Source organism: Acanthopagrus latus, chromosome 6 (genome assembly GCF_904848185.1).
Source record: "Acanthopagrus latus isolate v.2019 chromosome 6, fAcaLat1.1, whole genome shotgun sequence".
In the NCBI taxonomy this organism is placed as follows: domain Eukaryota; kingdom Metazoa; phylum Chordata; class Actinopteri; order Spariformes; family Sparidae; genus Acanthopagrus; species Acanthopagrus latus.
In genome coordinates this window covers 17,718,824-17,737,762 of record NC_051044.1, presented here as the reverse complement: position 1 = coordinate 17,737,762, position 18,939 = coordinate 17,718,824, and the positions used below count along the sequence as shown (strand labels likewise).

General features: G+C 45.6%; 1 protein-coding gene across 1 annotated transcript; it reads right to left on the bottom strand.

Moving 5' to 3' along the window:
* Positions 1 to 15,648: 15,648 nt before the first annotated feature.
* Positions 15,649 to 18,486, bottom strand: LOC119021265 (PAK4-inhibitor inka1-like). The gene is made up of 3 exons (XM_037101448.1): positions 18,290 to 18,486; positions 18,149 to 18,186; positions 15,649 to 16,736 (listed from the first exon to the last, which is right to left on the bottom strand). The coding sequence occupies exons 2-3, from the start codon at positions 18,149 to 18,151 to the stop codon at positions 15,747 to 15,749; spliced, it is 993 nt and encodes a 330-aa protein (XP_036957343.1). The 5' UTR covers positions 18,152 to 18,186; positions 18,290 to 18,486; the 3' UTR covers positions 15,649 to 15,746.
* Between the last annotated feature and the right edge of the window lie 453 nt (positions 18,487 to 18,939).

Sequence of the window (18,939 nt, the reverse complement as noted above, 5' to 3'; positions counted from 1 at the left end):
CTCTATCCAGCCGCATATTTATCTAGAATGTAAGAGTATATCAGTCTTTTCATCCAGCTCTTTGCAAGAGTGCGGATAGGGTTTTTTCCCCTAAGTAACTCTAATTATCATAAAGACCGGTGACAATGCCTTGATGGATAGCCTGGTGGTGTTTAAGGTGACTGGAGAATACAGTAGGGCTGGCTTACCATCAATGTAGTAATTGTAGGATTTTTTGTAATTCAAATATGAAAAAAAAGCCTTTAGTCAAGAAAATAGTTCATATCAACCCAATCTATCCAAAACCTAACACTTAAAAATCACCCGTTTAAATCCTCAGATCTCTGGCAGGGTATCTGTACTGTATAGCACATGGGTGTCTGATATCTGAGCACGGGGAGCAGACTGCAGGGCATCACCTCAGGGTTCAGGGGGCAAGAGGAGCCACACTTCCTGCACCGTCGAACCCCTGCTGGCTGCTTTACTGGCTCTCTCATTGTTCAGATTTATCATCCCTGCCATTGATGTGGCCTCTCGCAGAGGCCGTTAAAGACCAAAGAGCGTCACCCCAAACCAGATGTTTCACCTGACAAAGTCCTCGGTGCACTCTGTCACTGAAATATACAGAGTGAATGAAAGACTGATGGGCACATGAATAACGCTGAGGAGGGTACAGGCCGACATAAAGCACTCCAGCAAATGAAAGGATCTGTCCAGGCATAAGACAGTCCTGGTTTTAATTTGAACAACCACATCCTCCGTTAGAAGACTTGTGCATACTGTATAAACGGATAGGTAATGTGAAAGATAATTTGTGCAAATTCTTGAGCCATTCTGCAGAATTAATAAGTTCAAGCCAACTATATCTCAACTATATTTGACAAAACCATATTTTCTCAGACCTAAAAAGACCTTAAACTTTGAGAAGGTAACGTCCCCATTCCACCCCCAGCAGCCTAAAGACAAGGGACATGCACTTCACCCATAATTTAGCTGTCAGAATCCACTATAAGCAGCTCATTTGAGAGTTATTCTGGGGGTTCTGTGACGTTCTGTGGGGCAGCTCTTGGCTTGTTGTGGGTGAGCTTGAGTCCCCCTGAGGTTAGAGCAAAGAGACCGAGAAAGATAAAGAAACTGAGAGACAGAAATAGTGGCGCACAGAGAACGTGAGAAAGAGCGAGCCGAGTCTGATGATGTGACACGAAAGCTATGTGTCAGCCCGGAGTCAGGAGTGGAGGATCACCACCTCGCTGCTGCCTGCTGGGCTACGGGGGGCAGGAAGTGGCTGAAGAGTCGGGGGAGGGGGGAGCTAATGTGATCACATCAACCCTAATAGGAGAGTGCATGTGGAGAAAAACAGCTGTACACAAAGAAGCACCAGTGTTCACTCCTCTGGTCTAATAGAAGGGCGTTCCAAATACCAGTGTGGTAACGACATTATCTAATCAAAGGCAGCGGGTCAGACTGCTCCCAGTGCAGGTGATGTGCGTCTACACTTGTGATGAGAGCGTGGTCTCTCATTTGCCTAATGGAGGAAATGTGGCAGCACAGTCAACACTCAGCGGCACCATTGATGACCTTTTTAGCACATTTAACAGTTCATGCAATGGCGCCGCGACAAGGAGCCTAATATATGCCACCATTGTTTTATTGGACTGCAGTAAACAACGGCGTGCTATTTTGGATAGCGCGCCAGCATCCTTCAAACAAAAGATTACACCACACCGTCTGCGTCTAGTGTGAGATTTTAGATACACATCGATCAGTGCATAACGTGGAAACGAACACCTACAGTCCCTGTTCTTGTTGGTTTTGTCCTCTGCCTGGAGCGTAGAGGGTTAGCTCCTGGACCTCATCGTCTCCCCAACAGGCAGACATTCACTGTTTCTGCCCAAAGAAAGTTGTTTTCAGTTTCATTAACACTGAACATTTATACAAATACTTATATGCAGCAAGCTATCCAAGCTAACAAACGATCACTTGTAATGATGAGCTAACATTACTCACACTTCAGGTGACTTTTTAATTAATTTGTATTAATTTATCACCTGATTTGTTTCCAACATTGTTTAAACCTGAATAAATCTTGCTTAAGTTGGTAATCCGTTGAGGTAGGTGGCACATTTACGAGAAGACTAGGGGTCCCTGAGCTGCAAAAGTCCAAAAGTGGCAGCCTCCTCCACTGCATGCTCCCCAGAATAACAGCACAATGTTCCCATCTTGAAAAGGCTGTGGAAAAGGGCCTTTGACTCTTTGTTCGTGGTATTTAAATGGACAAACAAGAAAATATGGACTTACTCAGGGAATGAAGCCTTCTTTCAAAGAGACGTGTCAGATGAGGTACAATTTTGCTGACTTAACACTGACGACAATTCCCAAGTTGAACTCCTCGTTAGAGGATAATTCTCAATCAACACCTCTGCGTTTTTCAGCTGCAGTCTGAGGCAGAGTGTGACTGAACGATCTCGTGTTATGACAGGTAACGTGGCAGAAGGTAGGAAAGAAACCAACCCATCAAATTGCACATTTACACAACAGGCCCTGCTGATCTGAGGTAAATGTTTGTCATGTAGTCAGCAAAAACAAAGGAAGAAATGAAAGAACAGTCTGACATTTTTGGAAATACTTAGATGGGTTAGACGACAAGATCGATATCTCTGTCATGTGTGTTTTCTACATGTAAAGCTGCAGCTGGTTGTCTCAGCTTATCATAAAGACTGGAAACAGAGGGAAATCCAACTAACAACTTTTTTTTTTTATCACATAACATCTTGTTTGTTTCATCCCTACATGAGAATGAGTTGTGGTTAATGGATTTCATGTTAAGGTTATATTTATCGTAGAGACATGAGGGTGATACTGACCTTCTCAGATATTAGTCTCCTGTGATAGATAGTGAATAAGCATGTTTCCCCAAATGTCAAACCATTCCTTTAAACAAACATCCCAGCATTTCAATGTTTGACTGAAATCTTGAAAAGAAAACTCTCATCTGGAGCCGTGAGTAGGAAACGTTAGTGATGATTCAGCGGCACATGCAGTAAAAACAGCAAACGCAGCGGGCTTGTGGGTTTACCACTCAGTAGGAATGTGGATGTTAATTGCAGCAGAGCCAGTGTATTTGATCTGTACTAAGCGGCGTGCAGAGCGACACATCGCTGAAAACCAGCCAAGAGCACGGGCTGAGTTCACTATGTAAACACAGGTATTATCTGAGGTTTATTTGCTCTGGTTCGGCTGATGTATGTGTTTGTATTCAAATACAGACGGTGAAAAGGCAGCACAGATAACAAAAATGGCACAAAAATAGACTGATTAGATTATATGTTCATGTGATTAATAGTGCTGATAAGGTGATGCAGTGCATCTTATCAGCTGCATCTGTTCATGTTGTGTTCTTGCAGAGTTTTTTCCTGCATATTTTGTCATTGCTCAGGTGTTGGTCAGAGTTTTTCTCTCTTGTCCACTGACTTTCACTTTTGTCGTGGACACTGTGTTTGGGGGAGGGCTGGTGGTGTGCTGTGGGTGGTGACAAGTCACCAGGGGCCACAGAGGTGACGGAGCTCAGCAGCAGAGTAATTAGCCACACAGTGGTCAGTCTGTGTTGTCAGATGTAAAAGCTGCTGTACTGTTGGCCCTGCAGCCACGCAGACACCGCGGTGCCATGGGTCACCACGCCGCCGCGGTCATAAAGTGGTCAACATTCACAAGCTCATTGTTGCTCGTGTGTGTTCATTCTTTTGTGTCTCTGAGTCATGTATCACACTGATACTTCGTGCCATCTCTGTGTTTGATTCTTGGTTTCATTCATTTTGAGCAGAATAAGCTGGAATGAGCAATCGTTTTTGTCGCTGAGTAATCTGGCGATTAATTTTCTGAATAAACTGATTCATCGCTTTATCTCTAAAATGTCATAAAAAGTAAGAAGTGGCAATCAGGATTTCCCCAGAGCTGACACCGACACAATCAAATTGTATTTCAAAGATGATCAGCTCATTATTATGTATTGTAAGACAAAGAAAATCATCCCATTTAAGACTGGAACCAACAAGTGTTTAAAATGTTTGCTCGGAATATTAGTAAAACAATCAATTGTTACAATAGTTGCTAACTGATTCGCTGTTAACTGACTATTTGATTGATGGATTAATCATTTGTCACAGCACAACATTGAAAATTGAACCTGAAGAAATGTGAATCTTCAACACATCCGTGGTTTGCAGAAATTTACATTTGGTTCTTCAGCGATGATGTCAGCTCTGTGAGGCTGTATTTTGGCACACTGGTATAATGCTAACATTAGCATGCTAACATTCTCCACTGACAATGCCAACGAGCTGATATTTAGACGGTATCCTGTTAACCTTGTTTAGCGCTTTAGTGTGTAAACATGCTAAGATCTGCTAACTAGATCTAACAGCTAGCTGAGGCCGGAGAGGGTGTCATTTATTTTTTTTGTGTTAGGTTATTAACAAAAGTGTGAGACCTTTTAAATGCCAAATAATCAACAAACCAGAGGTGTGCATGACTGGTTGCAACAAAATTTCCTGATCCAGTAGTTGTTGAGACATGTCAGTCTGCACCAAAGTGGACTGACCAGCAATACCAGTCCTACAAACATACCAAAACAATCTGATTTAACATGTAATATATCTATAGTGAGCAGTGAACTTTCGACGGGCATGAATGAGAGAAATCACTGATAGTGATACTGATATTTTTCCCACGCTGCATCCTGCTTGCCGTTTCCCCCTCGTTACTGGGCTGGTTCAGCCGGTCTAAAGTCTGATCGGAGTTCCCACACTGCTCCGCCTTGGGCATAATAGTGATCCATCCCGTTTCCTGACAATCTGCCGCTTTCCCTGCCATTCACATCTCCGTGAAGGGACAGAAGGTGTGGCAGCAGGTTGAGGAGGGACAACAGGTTATTTTAAGACTGATCTGGGGTGGCAGTTAAGTTGAGAGGCCTCAAGGCTAATAAGGATCCAGAGTGTTCCCAATATAACACCTGCAAGACGTTTAATCCAAGCAGATTACGAACTGTTCTAGTGGCAAATTTGTCCAGAAATTGTTTTGGTCACCATCATCTCTGTCTTCCACTCGGTAATATAATAAAGAGGACTGCTCATGTGATACGCTCAGTCTTTCCAGGCAGGGTTTTTCACTCCATTAAATTATTCTGCGGAAGTCACTGCCAACCAATTCTCAGAAACCTTGTCATCGGATGAGACCAATCAGAGGGTCTAACAACAACTGTAACCGCAAGACTTCATGCTACTGTCTCACACCAAAGTGTGACTCTGGTTAAAGGAAATGGTTTAATGTCAGTGATCACTGTCAGGAAGAGTCCAGTCAGGAAAAACGAAACTGCTGTTCCAAATCAAAAGCAGTGAAATTAACCGTTACGGCGCACAATGACTCATCTGTCACCCAACTTGTCGCACCTTACCGTTCACCGTTCACTCAGCTAACTGATCCCAGGTCAAAGGCGGCATTAGCGCTTGAAATACTGGTTATGAAACTGTAAAACTGGTTATTGTTGACAAATGTTTAAGGTTTCGTTCTGAATCATAACTACCACTTATGATTTATATAGAAATGGAGCATTTGCAGAGAATCTTAATTATCCAGATGGTTTCACACAATCACAAGTAATTCAATGCTGCACGAACAGAACTATGTAAAGTCGACTCAGATGCAGTGCAATGACCAAAAAAAGCAAAATAATCGTCATTTTTGCATTCACAGTGTCAGTAACAGCTGCGAGATCGTGTGATTCTGCTGCTTTTCTTCATTTTTATATATTGGTGACTGTTGTGGGACAAAGCAAGAAAACAGATTTATAACATTTTGTGATTTACAATTGATCAAATTGGAAAGATGAATCAATAATGAATAACATCATTCTTTGCAGCAAAATCATTACAGCAAATACAACCATAACTAATTATTTATTTGTTAAGCAAGTTAAGTTTTCCAGAGCTCTCAACATTAACTGAGCTCACACGCCAACCACACTTTCCAAGGACAAGAACAAACATTAATGCTTAACTTTAATCACAATATGGCTGAGAAGGCCCAACAGCCTTATGGATGAAATCATTGTAGTCACTGAACATCAGCATATGATCACCAAGGACAACTGAGTAAACACCATCCGCTGATTTACCAAAAGGTGGTGGATGAGCAACTCACATGTTGTTGTTTTTTTTTCTGTCTGGAAGCAAAAAGAAGTTTGCCTCCAGTTGTTTTCACACGGATCAGTGCTGAATCCAAATGGACCGGCACAATGTGTGTGAAGGGTGTGTGTCAGCTGAGAGAAGAGTGAGAGGTCTTGTGGGGGTGGACCACTCTTAAGTTTAATATTTGACTACATCGGTGGTAGTGAGGCAGTCACTCAGTCAGGCGGTCTGCATTAAATCTGACAGCTTTGTTTAAAATCAACAGTAGTCCAGGTGCGGCAGACGGACATCTGGTGCCTGCAGTAGCCCACCTCCACCGGCCCGTGTGTTGACACAGGGGCCACGAGCAGGACGAGCCGCGCTGCCAGCCTGGAGTGTTTACCTTTGTTTAAAAAAAAAACAAAAAACTGCTGCACCAGGAGATTTATCGGCTGATGTCTGTCACATTTACATTTTCTTATACAAGATGGAATTATTACTGCTTATAATGGCTGCAAATGTACTCAGGAACAGTTTACACCCAATTCTATGAACGCTACTTAAAACCAGAGGTGGAGGTAAATGAGTACATCTGCTAAAATTTCTGTAATTAAGTCACTTTTTTTTGGTACTTTTACTTAAGTATTATTTAGAGTCTGTATTTTTGAGCCAGGCTCGCTGTATCCCTCTGTTTCCGGTCTTTATGCTAAGCTAAGCTAGCCAGCTTAGCATAAAGCTTTGTGTAGCTCAATATCTAATGAACAAACTTGAGGGTGTAATCAATCTTAGCATCGAACTCTTGGGCTAAAAGTGGATAAGCGACACACACAAATATCAAACTGGAAAAAAAAAGAATACAAGGAGATAGTTCAAATGTTTTTTCGTTAACACTTACCAATAACCATCATTAATTACTTAAGAGTTCTTTAAACTACTAACAAATAATGACATGCTTTATAAACCATTTATTAAGCAGCTGAGCTGTATAATTGCTTAATAAATGGTTTATAAAGCATTTCATTGTTTGTTATCAGTGAAATAACAATTGTACTAAAGTTTGTTTTTTTTAATTGATAAATGATGGTTAAAAGTGTTACCCTATTTTCTTCTGGGCCTGAAAGATCGAGGTTATGTGAGATGACTTTGATCGTTTGTGTAAAATATGTATGGAATGATTCTCTCCATTCACCATCTCCTAATTTCCCACATCGAAAAGCCGGGATGTTATCAGTGACTTTGAGGTATCTGGTCCCTCACATGATCCTACAGCTTCACCTCCTGACCTCCTCTTTACCCACATGACGACATGCCATCGCACCCACCGTCAACCCAGCTGATCGTCTGTGACACGTGATTTGAACTGAGCTTTGTAAACATCATGCTTTGTGTCAGATGGCTTATTACACGTTTGCCGTACAACAGAGGAGTGTTGCCGCAGACTGCACGCACGTGTGTTTCTACCGTAACGAAGATTTCTGCATTGAAGCTAGTGAGTTTAACTGGTCTGAGATGGAGCGACGACAGGGTGAACGCTCGGGGTCGCGCTGCAGTTTCCCCTTCACTCATGTGAGAAATAAATCTCTGAAAACCTAAACAAACAACCTGCGGGGCATCATTATGATGATAATTCGTGGGTGACTGCATGGCCTCCGTGGACGTTTTGTCTCGTCCTTCTCAACATCTTCTATTTACACTCAGCCTGCTCTGGCATACATCAGGACAAGAGGTCACTAAACAAGTTCAGCCGTCATAACAAATTATCCATATCCAGACGCAGCGTGAGAGCAAGTCAGCCATGAGCAACGGGTTCGACAGCAGGGTCTGCACAAACAAATAGCACATCTTCACCAACAAATACCTGCAGGGGTCTGTTCTGACGGGAGCTAAAATGCAAGCAGTTGATCGGTTTCTTTTATTGCAGTCAATTGAGAGGACATCATGCGATAGAGAGGCAGAGGCAAGGGGGTGGGAAGAGGGGGTGTCAGCAGGAAGTGAAAATGTCAGAGAGAAAAAGAGTCGGAGGAAGTGGGGGACTGAGAGATCTTTGAGACCACACAATGTCTGCTTTCTGTCTGTCTCGTCAGTGTGGCCCATCTTAGGCTGAAGAAGGAACGCTATTGTGCGGACGTCCATCGAGGGTTTTCTGTTTAGAGCTGCGGAGGGAAAGTTGGTGGCACGACCACGCTGAGAGGCACCACAGGAAGACAACTTACCAAGGTCGCTCTGCTGACCTTAGCTTCCTGCTCGCCAGAATCACCAATTTGTCCCACGAGCAGCTTCGCAGGCCCGATGGTCTGATTTCCCACACGGACTAAAAAAGTTTAGTTTCTCGATGCATTCTGTTTGACGAACCTCTTCCCTTCCTCTGTTTTTTTTTTTTTTCCCGCCAATTCCTCATCAGCATCTGCTCTCTCCTCCTCACAGTGAAGTGATTTATGTGTCTTCTCTCTACCTCTTCTTATCTTTCGCAACCCTGAGTTCACTGGACGCCGAGCCAGGACAAGCTCCCTCTCCCACACCGCCGAAGTCTGTGACGCTTCCTGTGTCTGCCATATTAGACGAGATCAGATGTTGCAATGCTATCTTGCGCTTTGAATGTCAGCCACATGAGCTCCTTTCAGCCAAGAGTGATGGACGAGTGCAAAATGGGTCACTTTTTTTAATCTCTGATTTAGAGCACAAAGGCATTTTTTCAGCAGGTCACATGCTGGCTACTCCGGGTAAAAAGGCCCCATTCTTCCCTTAAATCAGAGGAAATTAACTTCTGATTTGATTCCAACTCAACTTGTTTACATGGACACTAAATAAGGGAAATCCGGTGAGATGCCCACGAGGCATTTAAAAAGAATGTACCTTTTCTGACGCGTGCGAAGTGATCGCGCCCACTGTGAAACGTCTAATCTGCTGGAAATACAACAGGAGATGTAGAGGAAGATTTTATTTTCCAATTCATACATTCATTCTTTTGCACCGCATGTTAATATAATTTTCAAGATGGACCCACATCGTGTCTTTGGAGGACATTTACGGCTCATTTATGCTCCATGTTAGATACGAGTACAGATACAGACGGAGCCTTCTGTCCGTACTCCGGTAGTCGAGAGGGCAGCTTAGCCGACGGTTCCAGACTAATAATCAGAACAACAGACCGATCAGAGCGCCTCATGACCGCAGGACAGGATGATTCTTCCGCTTGTCCTGCGGTCATGAGGCGCTCTGATCGGTCTGTTGTTCTGATTATTAGTTGAATATCGTAAACACAGCTGCTGAGGGTTTGTGTGTGTTCCTATGAACATTTTTGATCTTGAGCGAGTCTCTTCCTGCTTTCTGAGCTCTTCAGAGGAGTTTTCTGGTTTATTGACTGTAACCCTCTGTGTCTATTGTATCAAGGTAAACTATGCAACAATGTTTGTGTGTACGGGAGTGTGAATATTTGTGTTTGGCAGTGAAAGTGTGTGTTTGACTTAGCCGGGGCTGTTGCCTTGTCTGTGAGACTATAAACACACACTGGGCCGTGTCGTTGTGAATACACTCTCCGAACGCCTGAAGATGACTTTTCACGCTCGCGCCCCTCAAGCAGCAGAGGCTGTGGGGAGTTTGTCACCATATGTGGCTTTGGCATCGTCCGCGGGCTTTGTCTGGAAAGTATTTATTTCAGCCATTGTCGAACCAGTTTTAGCTCGGCAAAGTGAGAGAGCGAGCGAGCTGCACGATGATAAAGCTGAATCTCCACATAAACAAAAACAAATCCGAGTCTCACTCCCATTGTCTCAAACAATTGCCTTTTACAAGTGGACCTTGTGGGCTCCGTCTTTTTTTAGACAAAGAGAGGGAAACTGCTGCTTTATGGGGAGCGCTGCAACACGAAGGCTCCGCAAGCAGTAGAAAAGCCATTAATTGTCTCCAGAGAAGCTAATGTTTTTTCCGTTCTCTCTTTGCTGCAGTGTGTTTTTCCTCTGGTTTTTTTTTTCCAAGGCAAAGTGTGGAGAAGTCACGTTGGCAGCAGGCCGCAGGCTCTGCTGAGGCCCCGCGGTCGTGTCACTAACCGAGCCAAGCAGTGGATGAACTGGGACGTGACGCGGTGCAGGCTCAGGCAGGCCCGCACTCACATGCAGGTAAAGTGAATTAACGTAGTAGATGCCAAAAAAACAGCACCGCATTCCAGAGAAGGTGGATGTTTATTCAAGCTTACAAAATCGGCGAGACTGCAGTGAATGGCTCTTTGTCACATTACAGTTATTGAGCTCCATTGCTGGAAAGCGCTGATGGAAATGCGATCACGCATACAGTGAATGAAATAAATATGGATTACACACACTGGAGCAAAGCAAGAAGTTATATGATCATTGTTATGTACATAACTGATGTAGATTTTTTGCAGTGAAGACAAACGAACTGATGTAGAAACTGTGCTGATTTTGCAGAAAGCCAATATTACAATTTTCTTCAGTTTTTGCATTTGTATTGCATGTAGGAGCTTTTTTTTTTTTTTTTTTGGAGCCTGGACCGACACTGTGTTGTGTTTATGTCATTAACTGAACAACCAATCGTGACATGAGCACCAAACAGCCTGTTATTTTAACCCCAAACGAGGCCGTTTTATTTACGCTACAGGTTTGTGGGTTTGCTTGTAAAGCCATGTGTTGTACTGAACGCAGGAAGTAGGCCCTGACCCAAGAGGCCCTGTCTGACCATGAGAACCAAAGCAGGGTCCTCTGGGATATTTCGACTGTGTCATCTGGTCTGTTATGATTCCCATGAACCTTTATAGTAAGCAGAGGCAGAAAGCAGCTGTGAGGTTTCTAAATAAAGCGTGTGTGATGATCTCCTGATTCCCCTCTTATTCTTAGAAGTTGTGCTCTGAAGTCTCGTCAGAGGTGCGTTTGCTGCAGGAAGACGATTGTGGAAACGTACGTAAGGCAAGAGACAAGAGTTTAGCTAGAACTGATGATTTAGCTGATTTTGACAGTCTAGATGAGGCAACAACTGCAACATCTTACCTGGGATTTCAGACGGGGACTTAAACCAACGGCTCGACCTGTCTGTCTCCAGGAATCAGTCATGTTGTCAGACATTCAGGCCGGGAATGTATTAAACCTTTGAACCACACGTTTGTGTAGACAACTGGCTGCGTGGTGAACGTAGCTGGTCACGTACTTGCTTCTATACGACGTGCGATACCGGAGGATACTACTCGATGGCACACGTTAGCTGGATGTTCTGTTGTTGTCCCCGCTGCTGCTAACGTTCTCATGGACTCCTGACCCTGTCACACCCTCATACCGGCCCCACAGTCCCCCCACCGGTCACGTGCGTACTGCATCTTACAGTCACGCTGCGTTGATTTCTGAGAATGCGAACAAACTGTCACTCCAAACGGACAAAGAATAGAAAAGCCAGTCATCAGGAGTGCCCAAACAAGTTGTTGAAAGCGTGTTTATCTTCAGCCTTAGAGTAACAACCTCAGCTCGTCAGCAGCAAAATCACTTTAGTCTTGTAATGGCCGTAAGCTTGACTGTTTTAGTTGCACCACAGGATTACGATTCAGCCAAAGTGTGAATCATTTACACACCAAAAACATGTAAATACGAGGGCCGAGGCTTAAAATTTCCGGCATTATAACCACTTTAAGGCGAGTGAGAATTGGAATAGGAGCAGCGGTGAATTAATGACTCCGGAAATGATTTTTTTTAATACTTTCAGGGTTGTTTCATCGCCAGGAAAGAAAGAAAGAAAACTGAAAGAGAAACATTAATCACATTCATTCTTGCAGCCAGACTGCAGGCAGCACACACACCCCCCCAACACACACACACACTTCACTTCCTGTCTCACTCTGTGTTAACTGATAGGTTAACAGGAACAGTCCTCGTGTGTCTGTGCTTGTCTCTGCAGTCAGTCAGAGTCTTGCTCTTCACTGAAGGAAAGTTAATTCTCTTTATCTGTGATGGAGCATTTTTCTAACTGAGCAGCTGGCAGACCCTCGATCATTGTGACAGATATTGAAGCCAAACATCACACAATTGAATTAACCCTCCTGTTCCCTCAAGGACACGACTGAGTATGAAGTTGAGCTTATGTAAGCAAGCCGGTGAATCAGTTCACTTGGAATTCGTACAGAGCCCAAACCAAACCAACCATTTACTGCATATTCACTCTGTTGGCTGTCAGCTGATAATGTCGTTAACCCAGCCTCGTGTTTTCCTGCATCATAGCGTGTTCTTCATGGGTTCAAGTCCCCCCTCCTTCACACAGAAACCAGGTTTATCTGGAAGCATCATGACAGGTTGCTTCAAGCAAAATAGCAAATGATGACATCAGAAACCTCAAACTTCCCAGTGAAAGTTTTCCATAATGTGTGGAGTCATTCACAGATCTACGTGCTCAGAGTCAGCTGATGTGAAAGCAAAAACAGTTGCTGTCTTCTTCTTCTTTTCAAAGAAAATCACAAGGTCTCATCACAAACATCACCTTTTTTTCATCATTTTTTTTCTACTATCAAAAAACATTCAACACGCCCAGAATTTCCTCCAGTGTGCAGCAAGTAAGATAAGCAGTTTGATTATTGTGTGATTGTGATTCTTCCTCGTCAGACCACTTCCTCCTACTTCTTGTTTTCCCACTTCTTGAGAGAGACTGAGCTCGTCAACCTCCACACACACACCGCAGCCGATCTCGCACAGTTCACCTGACCGCTTTGTCATTTTTTTATTCGTACAAGTCCTCGAAATTAACCGTGTGGCATCTCAGCAGCACCTAAACTGAAAAACTGATTCGATTGAGTGCACTCCGCAGCACAAACATCTTCACCTATAGCCAGCAGTGCGAGTTCAGGCAGGGACTTTCATAGATGAGGTCCGAAACTGTCGAGGAAGACACGCTTAAAGGTCCACGGTGCAACAATTCTGATTATAGCTCTAATTAGAGCTTGTTTCTATCAACACGCTGGAATCACAGAGATGAGAAGTCTGCCAAACGTCAACACATGGCCCATCTTCTCCTCCTGTTTACTGGTTAATTAACCGGAGGTGTGTTGTGGGTTCCACCACGTCAGACCGGGCCACCCTGCAAGTGTGCAACGCTTCAGCAGATCAGCTCGTGATCATCGAGATCATCCCGTGAGCACCCCATCACAGATTTTTACACACTGGTTTCAAGCCATGAACACTGTTTATGGTTGCCGGTACTGAGAGTCCCACTCATTATAAGCAGACTGTGGGTGGCAGCCATCATTTATCCTTTATGGTTTGAAAGCCGAGTCATTTTAAAGGTGTCGCTGCTGTTGAGCGATCTTACTTACGTCTGTGCCTGCTAAAGGTAGTCTGAGAGGCATGACTGGGATAGAAAAGTCAAGAGATAGACAGATAGATAGATTTTTATGACTTACAATACAGTGGCATTACATCCTTGCATTTGAGCTTTCCCGCCCTGAGCATGACTTTAGATGAAAATTGCCACTATTCAAAAATGGTCTGTGGTTACGTACAGTGCGAAGACGTGGCTGCCAGGATCGAACATGTTGCATTTCATTTGGTCTTTTTCATTGCACATCTATTCAGAGCCGACAGCCTCCTGTTCCTGGGGTCTTCTCGGTGACACGGGGGACGATCTTGCGAGGCGACTGCCCAGCAACAGTATTTGGTTTTGGATTCCTCGGGCCTGCACCCTTAACTGGAGGAAAGATGTGATTATTGAGGCACGCTGTTTACTCTGATGGTCACAACAGCGTTTTGTTGCTGTTTGCTCATGTAATGGTTCTTGGCTCGTTGAGGGTGGGGGGGGGGGGGGTGAGTCTGTTCTTCTGCAGCTGCTGACTCAAAGCTTAAAGGTTCGACAAGCTGCATGTGCACATCAGTAGCCAGCAGTCATTAGCACGCGTGCTCGTTAGCTTGGACACACCTCACATGTTTCCTCATCATTGACTTTCAATTATAGACTCAATAAATATGCTGGTGACATATAATAAAGTTAAACTTGGATCAACAAACCGGCTCCAATGACTAATATAATAACTAACAATAATAACTTAAAAAATTAATGTGCTTGTTTGTCTGTTACAGCTGTGTAAAATTTAGTCTACATGATTGTTCCTTATAATATGCTTGACACCACAACCGCTTTACATCTACTCTCTCTTTATCCTTCACACAGTCGACAGGCTCTCCCGCCTGCTGACATACACAGTGAGCTGTGTTCTGGGGCCTTTGTGCTGTTGAGATCGAAGGTTGAGTAATGGGTTGGACTGGTTGCTTCCTCTCTCTTCTCCTCTCATCCCCTCTCCCCGAGCGACTCTCCGTCAGCGCTGGGGAAGGTGATGTATCGATGCACTTATCCAACTACAAGCCGCCGGGAACCAGCGTGTGCTAATAAGGGAAATCAGAGCCAGGAAAACCTTAGAAGCGCTCGCCGTATTTTGTTCCAAGTTCTTCCTTGCAGGGAATTTTCTGTTTTTTCCCCCTCGTGGCTGCTCACACACTTTTGCAAGCTGCCACTGCAGTGTGACTGTTAGAGCTGATAAGAGTTCATCACCTCCTCCCGGCCGAGTGCTCGGCAGTGTGTCGCAGCGACGTTCCACCGGGAGGCACCCACAGTGAGAGCCATCTCTCTTTCTTAGGCCGCGACACGAGGCATGATTGGTGAGGCGGGCTGCAGCGGGGGAGCATGGGAAATCTCTTTTGGGGGAATTCTTTATCTTTATCACGTCCGCCGCTATTATTTCTCCTCTGAATTGATGAACAAAGCGAACGCGTGAAGGCAAAGGTGAAGTGCTCATGGGCTTATCTCGCCACGTGTGTCGCCCTTTTGTATCTGCCCTCCTCAGAACTAATAGAACCATTAACCAGTGATGAGTCGGCACCACCCGTGTGGCCACAGTGAGTTAAATGAGGCGGTTGGGGGGGGGGCTGTTGTGCTTCATGAAGCAAGCGGGGAGAGTAAACCTCAGCTCCATCTGCAACCAGCTGCTTCGCCTCTCCTCACCTCGGTCTGCGTGGACACATGGGGATTACCTCATCGTGCACACAGCGCTGTGTTGATACAGCCCCTGCTTCTGGCCTGTAAATAGCTTAGTCGTCCTGGTTAAAGCCTCTCCGAAGGCTACGACTTTTCGTTGAGCAAGAACAGAGTACAGCGAGTCCCTAAAAACAAGACTTCACAAACTCGGAAGCCCTTGTTAATCCTGGAAGTCTGCACGCGAGGTATCATCGTGTTTCCAATTCGTCTTAATTTCTTAACACTGAACGGCGCGGCTACGCACTCCGCCGCGCACGTCCAGGGTATTGCATTCCTAATGAAAACAAATGAACCTACACAGACAGTAAAGGCCTCTTTTAACTAATCCGGCAGCTGTCTGACCTTAATGAGCTGTAATGAAACTCAGATGACTCGGACGGAAGCTTCATTCGAGTAAAAAATGTATTCTGGGAACTCAGAATTAAATAAACCGGCCACATATCCTGTGTCAAATGCAAGACCCGGGCACGATAAACAAGAGTAAGTAGAGTTTAAATTATGAGAAACTTTTATTAGTCACAGCATATAAAAGGTGAAAAAAGAAACATTCATATCAAAATAAAGTGACTCTGAGGATTGTCCAGTCTGTACAAGTCAGATGTAGCCGATGATATCTTTGCAGATTATTGGCTGTCGGCTGCCTGATTTCATGAGAGCTGCAAACTGGTAAAAGTCCGAGTCCAGCTGGTTGATGCCCATGTGGGACTGGTGGAAAAAAGGGACTTTGGCCTGCGACGCCACGACCGGGCAGGACAGCCGCTTTGGAGCATTTGCAGCTCTGTTGACGTGAGAAGAGTCCGCGGATCTCATCTTCACCCTGTCCTCCACGCTCTTAGAAAAACCAGCAAGTCTCCTCCTCATGTTGACAAAGAAACCTCGTCCCGGTCTGCGATTCGGGTTTGGCTTCGACTCGGTGGGCTCGGGACACTCTGGCAAGTCCATCCAGTTCTGTATGAGGTCTGCAAAGCTGTTGTCCCCCAGAACCAGAGGCTGGCGGTTGCGTCCTCTGGTCAGTAAAGAGTTCGTCCAGTCCTCTGGGTCGCCCACCTCAAACGTCGTCCACCTCTCCAGGCAGGCGTCGGAGGTGGATTTGGGTCGAACGCGTCCGCTGGGTGCTCTGTTTGTGCGGAGGCATGCAGAAGACGACACCCGCACGTTCCTCGTCCTCCTGAGCACCACCGCGTCGTCCTGCCACGACGCCTCGGAGTAGCCTGAATCGAACTCCAGACTTTTCTGACTGCAGGGAGAGCCCAGGCCCAGTCTGAGGCTCAGGCCCAGCCGGCTGATCGTGTCCTCGTCCTCCTCCTCCAGAGGGCTCGCCAGGCAGCAGGCCGAGTCGTAGGTACTGGCCGTGCTGGCGTCTGACATACGCAGGCGCGTGCGCTGCTCCCGCTGCAGGGCTCGCTGCTGACACGCACGTGCAACCGCCGAGTGGCGCACCATGGCCGGGAGTTGGGTGCTGATGGGGGCGAGGGGGCGTCTGACCGCAGGGCAAGCTTTCCGCAGTTGTTTCAGGTCCTGCAGTGACCTCATCATGTACTGCATCTGCTCCCGTAGGCAGTCGCTTGAGTCATGTAGGCAGAGCTGAGGAGACAAAAGAGAGAGGGGTCGGATCAAAGTCGTCAGCAAATCAAAGAGTAAGCAAATGGATCTGGAGGTTCAAAAGCCACTCTGATGAGGTACAGCAGAGCAGCTCTAATAATAACACGAGGCGAGCGCAGAGTATCGTGATGCGTCGCGGGCATGCTCAGGCTTGCAAGGCAGTACGACGGAACACCTCTTATTGTAATCCTGAAGGCCAGCGGACCTGCTGATCAAACAAGCTTATTCAATAGGATGGAAGATTTCAACACAAAGCGAATCAATCTGTCCGTTAATTTGCGCGGCCACGCCAGCGACGACGGCGGTGAACGCCCTCATTTCCTTGACTCAGGCGTGATTCAACTGAGCGGCCAGACAGGTGTTATTACAGCGAGCGCCGCACTCACGTCCAACGTCAACTATTTATCTGAGCACCGGTGCAGAAGTGAAACATCTGCAGTGTATCAGGGGAGTGACCGGGCCCTGCTGGGTCTTTATATAGCTACAGGGGTCCTGCCTCTTTAAGGGTGCAGCATGCCTGCCTATGAAATCTACCAGTGACACACTGAGGAATATAATACTGCCGCTTCCTGTCTGACTCACCGAGCTGATTGGTCGGAACCAGCCAGTGAGCAGCGGTGGCTCACTCTCAAACTCAAACAGGGAGAGGGAGATCATGTGACGGTGTGTGTGTGTGAGAGTTTAAGAGTAGATGTAATGCCAAAGGAACAAAGACGAGATGAGGCCCCCTGGAACACACTCCAACCCACGCATTAAATACAAGGACTGTTTTCCCTTTATTTTGATTGCTGCGTTTAACTCGTATTATCCTCCAGCTGAGTGCGACGAAATAAGAACCCACAAGCAAAACCATTGGAGGAGAATCACAGGATGCAGGTCAGAACGCGGCCATAGAGGTCACATCCAACAACGGGCCGACCTAACTACACACTCCTGCCCACCGCTCGCTGACCTCTGAGCCTGCGAGTGACTCCACACTGTCCGTGAGAGCGTCTGACTCCTGCTGCAGGACCTCCTGCAGCCGCTCGGGTCTCATCAGAACTCTACGAGATGTTGCAAGAACTTCGGAAAGTACCCGAAGGATGTGGACCAACAGAGCAGGAGGGGTCGAACTGTGATGTCATATTTAATCAAAGCAATGTGATATTCAATAATAGTGAAAACAACAAGCTGCTCATGCATATCCATATGCTGCAGAACAGAGTGACTTTTTACTGTACTGAGGCATCTGAGCATCACTGACCGATCAGCCGTCTGCTGCAGTGGCAGATCTCCTATTCCCATTTTAGTGAATGTTGTTTAAGCCACTTCTCTTTTTTGTTCCTCAACGTCTCTTGGTTTTGTTCAAGAAAACAAAAGAAAAAGTGTAGAAAGTATAAAAGAGATGAACTCACCATGTCTTTTCCTCTCGTCTGTCACACTTCACAAGATCCTGCAAGAAACACGATGGGGCAGTTTTTTTAGTAAAACAGCTCACACACGTCCACTCGGTAAGAAATCACGACAGCGTGTAAAAGAAAGTGGTGAGCACTCACTTCTGACGGGGCAGCCTCCGTCCAGAGGAAGGCAGCGTGTAGTCAAATGTCCCGAGTCGCTCCGAGCAGCTGCGGGCTTCAGTGTCAGCAGCAGCAGATGTGGTCCGGCTCGTGTGGACAGATGTGCTGACTGACTGACTGACTGACTGAGACGATCCGCGCGGCTCGCCTTCTTTTTACAGCTCCGCGCTCAGCAGCCAGTCACAGCGACTCGTGTCCGAACGAGCCAATCAGAGCGCAGGAGGCTCAGACACGCTCCTGTGCAAACACACACTGCAGCACAAGACCCGAGACCACCGAGGGACACAAGACAGGACCTTCTTCTTTCTTTCTTTCTTTCTTTCTTTCTTTCTTATTACCTTGTTCCCTATTTTATTCTTTCTTTCTTTCTTTCTTTCTTTCTTTCTTTCTTTCTTTCTTTCTTTCTTTCTTTCTTTCTTTCTTTCTTTCTTTCTTTCTTTCCTTCCTCTTAACTGCACACCCTGACTTGATATTGGAAATTAGCTGAGTTGGCTATAATTGCAGGAGTTCCTTTTTGACCTCAAATGCATGTCACTCCACGTGTTTTGCAGAGCTGCAACAATTTATTATTTGTCAAGTAGAACTCTTTGGATAATCCATTTTGATCAGTTAGATACATTTGTGGGTGG